This window comes from Paralichthys olivaceus, chromosome 2, assembly GCF_024713975.1.
Source record: "Paralichthys olivaceus isolate ysfri-2021 chromosome 2, ASM2471397v2, whole genome shotgun sequence".
In the NCBI taxonomy this organism is placed as follows: domain Eukaryota; kingdom Metazoa; phylum Chordata; class Actinopteri; order Pleuronectiformes; family Paralichthyidae; genus Paralichthys; species Paralichthys olivaceus.
The window spans coordinates 15,917,042-15,929,467 of NC_091094.1; the positions used below are offsets into that span (position 1 = coordinate 15,917,042).

The 12,426-nt window shown below is 38.9% G+C and overlaps 1 protein-coding gene across 2 annotated transcripts in view; it reads left to right on the forward strand.

Annotated features, from left to right (window-relative positions):
- Positions 1-3,915: 3,915 nt before the first annotated feature.
- LOC109645270 (low-density lipoprotein receptor-related protein 1-like) overlaps positions 3,916-12,426 on the forward strand; it is a 99,432-nt gene continuing 90,921 nt past the window's right edge. For both annotated transcript variants that reach the window (XM_069538933.1, XM_069538935.1), the window contains exon 1: positions 3,916-4,548. In XM_069538933.1, coding sequence (XP_069395034.1) covers positions 4,473-4,548 — 76 coding nt within the window. In that variant the 5' untranslated portion in view covers positions 3,916-4,472. The remainder of the gene's footprint in view (positions 4,549-12,426) is intronic.

Genomic DNA, 12,426 nt, shown 5'->3' on the forward strand with positions numbered 1-12,426 from the left:
ATGTCTAAAATACTCTTGATTACAGTTTACTTAAACCACTTGAGACCCACCAACATTCTTCAGTTTCACAAGAGTTGTTCCACATGTTTCCACATTCAAACTGTTGAAAATGTCAAAACTAACCAGGAGAATGAGGAGATGTAAAAACTCAGTGTCTTTACAGGTTGAGAATTTACACACTCATCTCTCATGTGACATTGGTTCCAGTTAAACTTGGATCACAAACGATGTGACTTCATATCTGATGTGGAAAAAAACTAAAAGAAGAAGAAATGTTTTCCAGCTTGACTTGAACTCCATTAACTTGTGACTTCCCTTGGACCTTAGCCTCGAATGACACGTGTTATTCTCCGAAAGCCCAGAGCAGAAGGGCCTTTGCGAGACCAGAGAATTACTCAGAGCAGTTGTAAGGACTGCTGTTCAACGACAGAGGGTCAGTAGTGTTTGACATGAATGATGTTAACTAAACATCAGGGTCCTGTGCTGGAAGAGAGGAGTAGAGAAAGGAAGAGAAAGTGCTGGGTTAGTGTGAGATTGAATAAAATGTCTTAATTTTATTTTTGTGTGTTTGTTATGACATTTTGTTTTGTTTTGAAATAAGCCCAAATCTAATTTCCTGTGTAATTGGACAATAGTTTATTTTAATTATCTCTCTAAAAAGATATTGGAATATATCACATGTCAGTTTTGAGATGTAATGAAGCATTTAATATTTATGTAACCTTATGTTGATTTTATTATTCTCCCATTACTTTGATGGGGTTTATTTTATTATATTTAGAAAAAAGAAATTTCCTGTTATGAAAACACTTAATGATGTATTGATGATTCATGATTTTTAAATTGGGACGTGACTTGGGTAAAATAATTACTAAAAAAACTAACAAAAGAAAAATACAAAGCACTTTCTCCATTTCCAGGATCATTTACATCAGCCTGCTTTCAGACGGCTGGTTTGATTATGACAGTCTCTTTATATAACATGTCAAAATGATAAAGTGAACCCAAGGATTGTGACAACTAAAATCCTGGTCTTCTCTTAGCACTTTGTTGAGGTTTTCATTAGAAGTGACCTTATATGTCTTAGTTTACACATTTCCTAAAGTAGGATTACATGTCTCAGACAATAAAAAATCATTTGTAAGTAAAAATCTCTAAAACTAATTTAGCCAATTAGGGCAAATGTTTGTGTTTCCTAATCCAAAGGTTTGACCATAAGATCCATTGTTTTTGCTTTGATTTCCTTTAGGTTACTGAGATTGGACTCTAAAACATATTTGGAAGATTCTTTTATCCATTTAAAATTATATTTTGTGGAGAAACTTTGGGTTCAGTGTCTTGATACTTTAGAATGTTGAGAGGGGAGTGAGGAATCAAACCATTAACCCCACATTTGATTGATGGTCCATTGATCCCCAGTTATTAAATGAACTCAAAACTATTAAAATGTAAGGACATTGGATAAGGGCAGAGCCAAGTTGTAATTTTAAAGGTATAACTGGGTGTCATCAGCATAGAGGAGTAGAAAGCTATTCCATAAGAATATAATTTCTGCCTTATAAAATTGTCACGTCAACATTAAGTTACTTTTTGAGAATCTGAGGACGGTGTGATATAGTCTTGAGTATTTCCGGTCATGAAAAATCTGAGGAATACTCTGACATTTGAAAGTTTTGTGAATGTAACCAGTGTTTTTCTTTTGCATATATTGCAGATGCAAAATATTTTGCCCAACCCAGGGCTCAGAATATTCTTTAATGGCACCTCAAGCTTGATTATACATCTTAAAAAAACAATTAGCCTTGTACATTGGTGGGAAGCCACAGAGGGTTCATGTGACTGATGACCCTACAGGTTCGTCAGGTCAACTCACAAACATATATGGATAATGTGGCCATATTATAAATTGTCTCAATGTTGACATTTGATCATATGTATTAATGGCAAATTAAATACTGTGACAAATTGATTAAGTTGTTATTTCTTATTAGTATCATAATAGGAAGGAATTTCATGGGTACTAAAGGCAAAAAGCATGTATCAGTTTCCAGTCCTCGACAAGAAAACATGTCAGTTGATGAGGTTTGTCCTTATTTTCTATAAAATGTTAGACTGTAATGTTATGAAACACGTTATGAAACAAAAAAATGTTGTTGAGCGGTGGTCTCCAGCAGGTCCAGTGTAGCAGCACTAAGTTGATAGTGTCTGGTCCTCTACTGTACATCTGTGTGCAGAGGCACCACCACCGTACAGGATCATATTTCTGAGGATGACATTTCTCTGCTAAACTTAATTAATTGGTAGACAAAGCTATTCCAGGGTCTGCTCCAAATGTCACTGAATGCAAATGCCAAAATGTGAAGCTTTTAGTGGTCATCTCCATCCCAAAATTCATTTGCATGTTTGTCACTGGTCTTCCTGAAATTGAGGGCGGGATCTTGCGATAGATGCAGTGTTGAATCCTCTGTGGACATTTCATCTCATTCTGGGAGGATGCACACATACAGACGATATTCTGCAGGATCCTTGTTATAGGAGACAGCTCCTGATGTGGGAGTGATGAATCCAGGTGGCTGCTTCAAGTTTAAAGGACTAATAAATCATTAAACGGATTCACCATCACCTACAATGTTACTGGCAAATGGAAAAGTGAATGGGGGATCCAAATGGTTCGACTGTAACAAAATGCATACTGAATTAAACATGTACAGTATACCTCAAATTAAATTACTTTTGAATCTAGGAGTTCTTTTGCATTGTTAATCTGTTTCACCACAGTGATATTGTGAATGTCTTCTCTTATTTTGATTTAAATATTTGATTGTGTTAATATTAATTATACAAATCAAATGCACATTTTTTGTTTTACTTTTACTGGGTATAGAATCAAGTCTCATCAGGTATTGTAACAATAATCTTGCCAGGTTGGTCTTAAAAATATTTTTATTATTATCAGCATTATTATTTTTATCTTTTTCTTCTTCCTCTTCTTCTTCTTCCTCTTCTCCTTGTTCCTCATCTCATATTTTGTTTCTTCTTCTAAACATATGAATTGTATTAATGGAAAATAACATAATACGAAATAATAACCTTAAATTTGGCTCAAAAAACATTGAGGACATGCACATTAAATTTTTTTTAAACCAGAGGGAGCAATACATACATACAAACATTTCTCCCTGAAAATTATCATTCTTCTTCTTAATATTATAATTCTTAATATTCTGATTTAAATAATAAAAAAGAAAAGAAGAAAGAATTTACAGGAAAGAGAAAATGAATGAAGAAAATGCTTCATGTCAGAAAATGTTAAAAAGGAAGATCCATGCAGGGCTCAGTTGTGAGTTGAAATAATGTATGGATGTATGGATGATGTATGATGGATGGATGAATGATGGATGAATGTATGTATGGGTGGATGGATGGATGAATGATGGATGGATGGATGAATGATGGATGGATGGATGGATGGATGGATGGATGGATGGATGGATGGATGAATAATGGATGGATGGATGTATGGATGAATGTATGAATGTATGGGTGGATGAATGTATGGATGAATGTATGGATGGATGGATGGATGGATGAATGTATGAATGTATGGGTGGATGAATGGATGGATGAATGTATGTATGTATGGATGGATGGATGAATGAATGAATGTATGAATGTATGGCTGGATAAATGTATGGATGGATGGATGAATGTATGAATGTATGAATGTATGGATAAATGGATGGATGAATGTATGGAGGGATGAATGGATGGATGGATGGGTGAATGTATGGAGGGATGAATGGATGGATAGATGGATGGGTGAAGGGGTGTAGGTCGGGTGTTGGGGAGAGGGGAGGGCCAGCCCAGCCACCGCTGCTGCGACGTCACCGCTGAGTGAGTGAGTGAGTGAGTGAGTGACTGACTGGGCTCCGGGCTCCAGGCTCAATCTGCAGCCAGCAGCAGCAGCAGCAGCAGAGGTGGTGTCGAGGAGGAGAGCAGCTCGTTTCATCCACTCCTTCAGTTCCTCCTGCGGGCTTCTTCCTCACCGGGGGCCGGGAGACACAAAAGACGGGGCGACTGCATGAGCAGAGGCGGGTCAGCTCTCCGTCTTCATCTCGACTGCGAGCCGGGCTAGCTTGATGCTCACTTCAGCCCGCTAGCCTTTGTGTGTCTGGGTGACAGGGCTGTCAATGCATCCAGGGAGACCCTAACAAGCACCGCGGGGCTCGGGGAGAAGAAGCCCCCTTTTTTTTTTAACTTGACAGTCTGCAGAAATCACCCTCCGAGTGCGGGCACACAGCGGCAGCCGCGTTGCGCACGCAGAGAGCGGATCCCCAGTGAGGAGCATCACCGCCCGGGCACGGTTTTCCACGTCGTCGCCTGTCTGCAACCTCCAGCCTGACAGCACCAAGAGGCGATTGATGACTAATTTTCTTTCAGGATAAGATTCAGCGTTGCGCACCACGGCCAACATGCTGGCAGCGGGATTGCTCTTCCTGGGATTGTTGCACACTTTGGAAGTAATCACTCCAGCGGGGGCTATTGATGGTAAGCAGAGGAAAACCCGAGTGTTTGCGTAAAAACGCGTAGAAGCACCACACGAGTGTGTCTGTGCAGATGATCGCAGCAGGGTTTCATTGTGTTTGTGTGGTTGCGTTGCACGGTGAGAAGAAGATAAGCTCCCTGAAGGAATGAGCGGAGCAACGTGGAGGTGATTACACCGAGACAATTAAAGCGCTCTTTTGTTTCTGTCTTCCATGTGCCACATGTGAAAATTTGCAATGTCACAGCAGTGATCGCACATTTCCTCCTCTAGATACACACTCTTACACATTTACACCGACATGCAGCGATTTAAAGGCAGCACAGGCCTCAGTGCCCTCCTCAAACCACTTGTTTCCAGGTCGATACGCTGGTTTAAATCTAGAGGCAGCACTCACACAATAGTTTTTAATTTCTTCAGTGACAGAGGAGGGAAAATGTCTGATGTGCAGCTGTGATATAACTGTTGAGTGTGGTTCAACAGTTTTTTTTACAGTGTGATAAACAACACTCTCATATTTTTACCACTCCAATGAGTTTGTTCTGGTGTTATGTCTTTTTGGAAAGATTTTTCAGTGCTGCAGTTTTGATTTACTGTGGGTAATCCATGAACCCATCACAGTTCCTCATCTCTGAGCTCAGATGTTTAGTGTTGCAATCAACACGGCCATTTATTGTAGTAGTGTGTGTTTGCTTTAAATCAGTGCAGTGCCTGTTCTAAACTTGGCTGTTTGCTTGGCCTCTTTTAATGCTCTCATTTACTGTCACTTTTGTATTTGTTTGCCTGCTGGACGTGCTTTGCAGAGGTCTTTATGAACTGAAGTTAGAAAACGTTTATCCTACCTGGTTTATATGCAGTGAAGATTTTAGAATCAGTGTTTTTCATAAAAGGAAATTGAATTTGCTTTCTTACTGTTCACATGTGTGGTTTTTATATACATATATATATATATATATATATATATATATATATATATATATATATATATATGTATGTATGTATAAATAAGTTTCAGTGTGGTTGTTGATTTATTTGAGGCTTCGCTCCCAGCAGCAGTCAGATTGTGATTTGCAGGCAGATTAAAAAGGTTTGAAAACAGCTCCCCCTGGTAACAGACACCTTCAGAGCTGAGCTGGAACAACTTCTGGAAACTATTAAGCCTCACAGCGCCACTCACACGCTCCTCTGTTTGGTAAGAAAGGAAAAAAGGTTGTTATCAAAATGGGGGGGGGGCGCAGACAAATTTCTTAAATTAGTTTCAGGCGAAAGAGAAGAGAGAACGTGGGTTTATTTTTCACAAAGATATAATGCTTCACATTCATCCAGGGAATGTCTGACCTGTGACTGAGTCCATAAGCTTCTCAAGAGAATTCTAAGATGACGTTTTCTGAGTAGGTGCACAAGTTGCCGTGAAGCTAATCTGGTTTCTAAATTTGACATTTCATTAAAATCGGTGGGACTTAACATGCATGACTGATTAAAACCACGAGCCACACTTGGTGAGATTCATCATCCAGCCGTAAATGCTTCCCCCTGCCTTTGAAGTCAACTCATTGCACTTGGCAGTCCAGTGCTGTGAGCTTCTTAGGGAAGTAGAATCCACATAAATTACCACCTTACTGATAGACTCACATAGCCCGTAGTTACCTGCAGTGCCTCCCCCCTCATCTGTCCACAGCCGAGAAACCCGGCCTCTAAAACAAACAGTCAATGCCTGCCTGATGTGCTGTTATTGTTTTAGTAAAAATGTCCTTACTCTGATTCTTTGTGCTTTGATTTGATGTGTCAGCTTTGGGCTGTGCACCAGAGACCACCGAAGCTCAACCTTACAAAATAACTTACTGTGAATTATGTTTTGCCACATGGTGATGATATTCACATTGCAGGAGCTGCTTTTCTGATGAAGGTAAACTGTATCATAAGATAGCTCACTTTCATAAATGAAGAATTAAGACTAAAAAAGTATAAATCATATTCTTCAGCTGTAAGGGAACATGCTTGTTAGGCTTTTTACCTCTGCCAGGAGGTTATGTTTTCATCTGCCTTTGTTTATTTGTTTGCTAGAAAATACTGGACTGATCAGCAGCAAACTTGGTGGAAGGATTCGGTTGGGGTCAAACAAAACCCTTATATTTTGGTGTGGATCCGGATCAGGGGGTGGATCCTGGATTTGGTATTCAAGATAAATTGCAGAAATTACCATTCCCTCATTTTCTCAATTTCTTGAGAATGTGATTTTTTTTGTGTGTGTTCATTGAGCCCAACTGCTCTGCTTGCTTATTTACAGTTTTATCATGGCCCATAGATTAATCAGGGAATGAGATATCTACTAAATAACTTTTACAGGGTGCTTGTAACTTACAAACAAACCTTGATGTCAACATTAACAGACATACATCAATGTGCCATTTGTTGGATTTTTCTAGGAAGTTATATACGACATGTTACCCTCCTCCAAGAATAGCTTTATATGTTTTAACCTCTTATCCCCTTTGATTTTTTCCCCGAGCCCTTTGAACCAGATGTGCTACTAGTAAAGTTGTTTTCCAACTTGCCTTCAACTTCTTTTTCCAGTTTCTAGACCTCTAAAGATTTTCTCTCACTGTCTCTGGGCTGTTGCCAGTCCCCGGGCCACCAACAAACCCCCAAGTTTAATTGGGTCTAAACTGCTTCTTTGTTTCCCGGAGGGTACCTCCACGAACAGTCTCAAATTGTTCAGAAAGTGCTGCTAATTGGAGGACTGGTGGAAAGGCTCTAATCAATGTACTCACATTGTTTTACTCCACAAAAGTGATGTCATTGAAAAAAAAAAAAAGACATCACAAGTCCTCAGAAATGGACAGTGATTTACCTCAAGCTTTTAGTGGGCAAACACCTTCCATATAGAAAAAAGAAATGGAGACGTGCTTGTGATCTTGGCAATATAGGCAGTTGGAAGCATTTCAACTTGAATCATTATGTTTTTCTGCAGGCATCTACTTATTTATTTTTAAGCCAGCTTTTGTATATTAAATACCTGGTTCCGCATTTTATGTTCTCTTATTTTTTCCCTTAAACTTTTAACTTCTTCATTAAAACCACATCCTACAACGAAAGCGGCACAGACTCCTTCCTTGTTGATTAAGTCACCATCCAGTCATTCTCTCCTCCTGACAGTTTTCCCCCGTGGTCGTCTGTGCTGGAACATTTGTTGGTGGAGGTCTTAGAACTGGCCCAGCAGCATGGTTGTTTTTGTGGTGATACCAACATCACAATGGCCAAAAGGTTACCACTGTTACCTTTTTTTTTTTTTTACAGCTGAGGGCAATATGGGAAACAAAGTACATTTGTTAGGTCCTGGTCTGCTGCTGACCTTATGTCCCTCAAGCAACATGTAGGAAAACAGTTAATGTCAATAGCAGATGAAGAGTATATTTAACTCAGCCATAAATATGTGGTTTGAGAGCAGTTCTCTGGTTGCTGGCTGCTTAAATACCTGAAATGACTGAAACCAGACATGGCCACCTCACTGAGCAGAAAAAAACACCCAGCACTTTGGTCAACAGTTTTTCTTGAGTAAAAACAACTTGATGATTTATGTTGTTGAGCATTAATAATGAAACTCTGTTCTCATAAAGTGAAACTTTAGATAAGATGCCTGACAGTGCAACATCCATATACCTGAATATTATAGTCCATGGCCACAGTGAGACACTAAGGTTAAACACAATTTCCTTTTTCTGGAAAAGCTTACAACACCATAAACATTGTATTTTGAGCCTCAAAGAAATATTCTGTTTGTGAAATACCGTTATTCGCTTTCTTGACAAGACATTTGTCATTTTCAGATATGAACTCCTAAAACTGGGTCCAGTAATTTTCCAGAGTCTCATCACATAGAAAGAAAACAGCAGGAGATTGTCAGATGTATGTACAAAATAGGAAAATGTGTTGAACATTCATGCAGGGCTACTGCCTGGTTAGAGCATACAGGAGGCAGGACACAACATATAAATATAATCGCATTCTTGCAGTTTCACATCCGTCGCATGTTAGAAACGCCCTCAACACGCCCATTTGCTAGCTGTGAAATTTTCCAGACATGTTCCCGCCGTATTTTAACATATTTCCACAAGCAGTCCCTCTGGAAAATTTCAGGAAAATGTAGCTGTCTTCCAGCCCCAGCTTCAAAAAATAATGGACGGATACAAGAGTGGTATCAATGTTCTCGTCTAACTCTCAGGAAGAGGGCAAATTATTGCGTTAGGCAAATCCGGGACCTTTTTTCTCCACTTTAACTTGAATCTTCAAGAGACATTAACAACATTCGGATAAGAGACTTTTTTCATAATTGCCTGAAAACACTGCAGAAGTCTTTGAAAAGCTAACATCTATTTTAGCCAAAGTTCACTTAGGTACATGTGAGCGAGCTTGTCAGAACAGCCCCTGTGACCCACTTTGGTGTTGTGACACACTGATTGAGATACACTATCTAGATGGAGCTATTTAAGGGAGTGAGGATTGAACAGTCTCAGGAGGCCCTCAGAAAGAATATGAGCAGAAACCTTCAGAGGAAATTATGAACACACTCAGAAATATTCACAATACATTAACCAGCAACTTATGACACCGTCTGAATGTAAGGATATAAAAAAATCCCTTACTGGTGAAAGCAGGCTGAGAAAAATACAAAGCCCTCTCTGCCACAAGCCTTTGATTTTTAGCTTAGACCAAATGCTGAGGTGGAGGCTGCGTTGGCTGGAAATTCTGTCTCATTAACTAGTTATTTATTCTCGTGGGTCAAAGTGACAGAAATCCTTCCTGCATGATGACCAAAGGTGCTGCCTAGAAGCAAATGTTTTGAAAATAGAGTCATGCAAAATCTTTGAAATGAGAGTAATGATGGGTGAGAGAGAGCAGAGAGTTGAGTCTTAAGATATGGATGAGCAGTCAAAGTGGTAATAAGATGCGGACAGTTAACCTGACAGATTGAATTCTTATTAAAAGTCACATAAAGCTTGTGATGATATGATGATATACAATCTGTGATGATAGAAACACATCTACTGTTTCATATTAAGCTCTGTTGTTTATTTCGTTGGCACAGATGCAGGCAGGGAATTTGCACTGAAGGGGCTGTTCTGAAATCCTGACAGAGGAACCTCTTTTGCTGTTAGTTTTACAGTATATGTTTTGTTTAGATTTTCATCCATTTTCATACTGTAGGCCTACTTATATACAGGTATATAGGTTCCATTCAACATGAAAGAAGAATTATTATTGAATAGAATATAAGTAACCATTTATTTGTCAAATAGATTTCAAAATGTGATAAGAAATAGGTCATTTTTATTTGGTCAATTATTTATTGATTTTTTTTTACCGATTTTACTGAAAACGTGGTACTTCATGATATACATTGTTATCTGGGTATGAAATTGCCTATATACTATCTACTACTTATATCAGGCTATACATTGAAAATCAGACAGTGTAAATTAACAGTTGCCTATTTACGCATCCAACAGATGCAGAGTGACATTAGTGTTCGTTTTGAGTAATATTAATGGCCCCTGATGAATTTAACTCCAATATTCAACATTTGTTTTAGCTCCGTTCCACACCCACAGTGGGCATGTAAGGTTTTATAAAAAATCAGTCGGAGAGGTGAGAATGAACCACAACAGTAACTTTGTGTGGCGTAAATTGAAACAATGAGCTGAAAGACAGTGTAAAGCTGCAGACTCATGATCTCTGTCGCTTCATCGGTTTGATTGACCTCTTCACATTCAAGACATGTGATCCATTATCAATGTTAGAATAAAGGTCATAGCAGCTTTAAATCTGTCCAGAGTAGCTGCTTTGGTTCGAAATATAGTTGTGTGAAGAAATCCATTACTTTGGTTTTATTATCATAGCGCTCTCTATCTAAATGTGAATAAAACTTTAATAGTGAATCCGTACATTTCCCTTGATATATCGTTCACAGAGGAAGCAACTGGCATTTCACTTTTACAGCAGCAACTACTATTATCAGTCTGGGAATTATCTATTTAAGACATCGTACTCCCCTGATAATGCAGCTGATAAATTTGTGTTTGTATGAGTAAGAGTGTGCATGAAAGAGAAAGTAAGCTGTGCTGTATGTCTCTTATGAAACTACACAAGTGTTGAAGCTACTACTTAGAACAGCAGTCCTTCACCATGCACTGGCCATGGTGTTCAGCTGGTCAGAGCTGAGGAGGAGGATAGTGGACGGCTCAGACCTGGTACTGACATCCAGCTTATGTGATCCCATCCCAAGTGGACAACTCTAAGTGCATCACTTCACACCTGGCATTAGAATGTGTCTCCACATGTGACCGAATAGAAAATCAATATGTGGCAGTCAATGTTGATATAGGGGGGTTGGCCACAAACAAATCAATGTATGACAAACACTGAGAAGTGTCTACATATATACAGTTCATTATGAAACTAGCAGGTCAGAGGGCGCCAGCCGAGGAGTCGGTTCCCCCACATGCATGCCAGATCACCTCCTCATGTGGACCAAGTGATCAGGTCCTTAATGAATCCTCAGTGTTTCTTGCGTGCGTCCACACTAGAGTCATCGCAATTTTCTGTCTGTTCCCGACCCAGCCTGAGAGAAAGCTAACCAAACTCGACCTGAGCCTGATGTTTCCCCCGATTATTATGTAGAGTGTAGATAGTTCATCCAGCATGACAGTACCCGAATTTAATTTTGTCTGAACCGATCAGGTCCAGATGGGTTTGGGTCGGATATGAACACTTTAGTTCATTTTAAAGACTAATGTTAATACCAGGTCTGAACAGGGCCAAACCCTCTGGATGAAACGGGACAATAGATAGATAGATAGATAGATAGATAGAGTACTTTATTCATCCCCGGAGGGAAATTAAGGTGTCATAGCAGCTTGTGTATCGGAACACAACAAAACACAATGCAATAGAACAAAACAAAACAAAACAAAACATTTAGGTAAAAAGAACAGAAACAGAAACACAAGATGAATAGGCAGACAAGTAGTGCAGTGGCAATATGATGGTAATAGTAATAATGATATGATGGTAATGTTATTGTTAGACAGTATATAAGAATATTAGTACAGTATATATTTATATATATATATATAGTATACAATATAACATAATATATATTTATATAGACAGTAATTATACCAATATAATAGCAGTATATAGTAATAATGGCAGCAATAGTATATATAATAATAATAATAGTAGTAGTAGTAGTGATAATAATAATATAATAATAGCATGTACACATGTATAAATATGTGTATATAGACTTGTAAATCCGAAGAATATACAGAGAATATGCAGAGTATGCAGAGTATGATATAATATGATATGATATATAATATATAGTAGGGTATAATTATAAGTACTTGACTATACAATATACTGGCAGTGTAAGAATACGTGGACTGGATGTGCAAAAGACAATATTATTGTATAAAAAGGTCTGTAATATTAAAGTGGTTTAAATTAACACACGTAGTGTAGTGCAGGGTACATGGTGCAAAGGTGACAGGTATATTAGTGCAGTTCTGTGATGGTGGCTCTGACAGAGGTAGATGAGTTATAGAGTCTTATTGCGGTTGGGAGGAACGATTTCCTGTATCGCTCCTTAGAGCAGCGGGGTTGGATGAGCCTGTGGCTGAAGCTGCTCTTTAGCTTGTCCAGTGTTTTGTGGAGGGGGTGAGAGGGATTGTCCATGATTGCCAGCAGTTTTGCCAGCATCCTGTTCTCCACCACCTCCTCCAGGGTGACAAGCTTAGAGCCAACCACAGACTCGGCTTTCCTGATGATTTTGTTCAGTCTGTTGGCGTCCTTTGCCTTGATGCCCGCACCCCAGGACACCA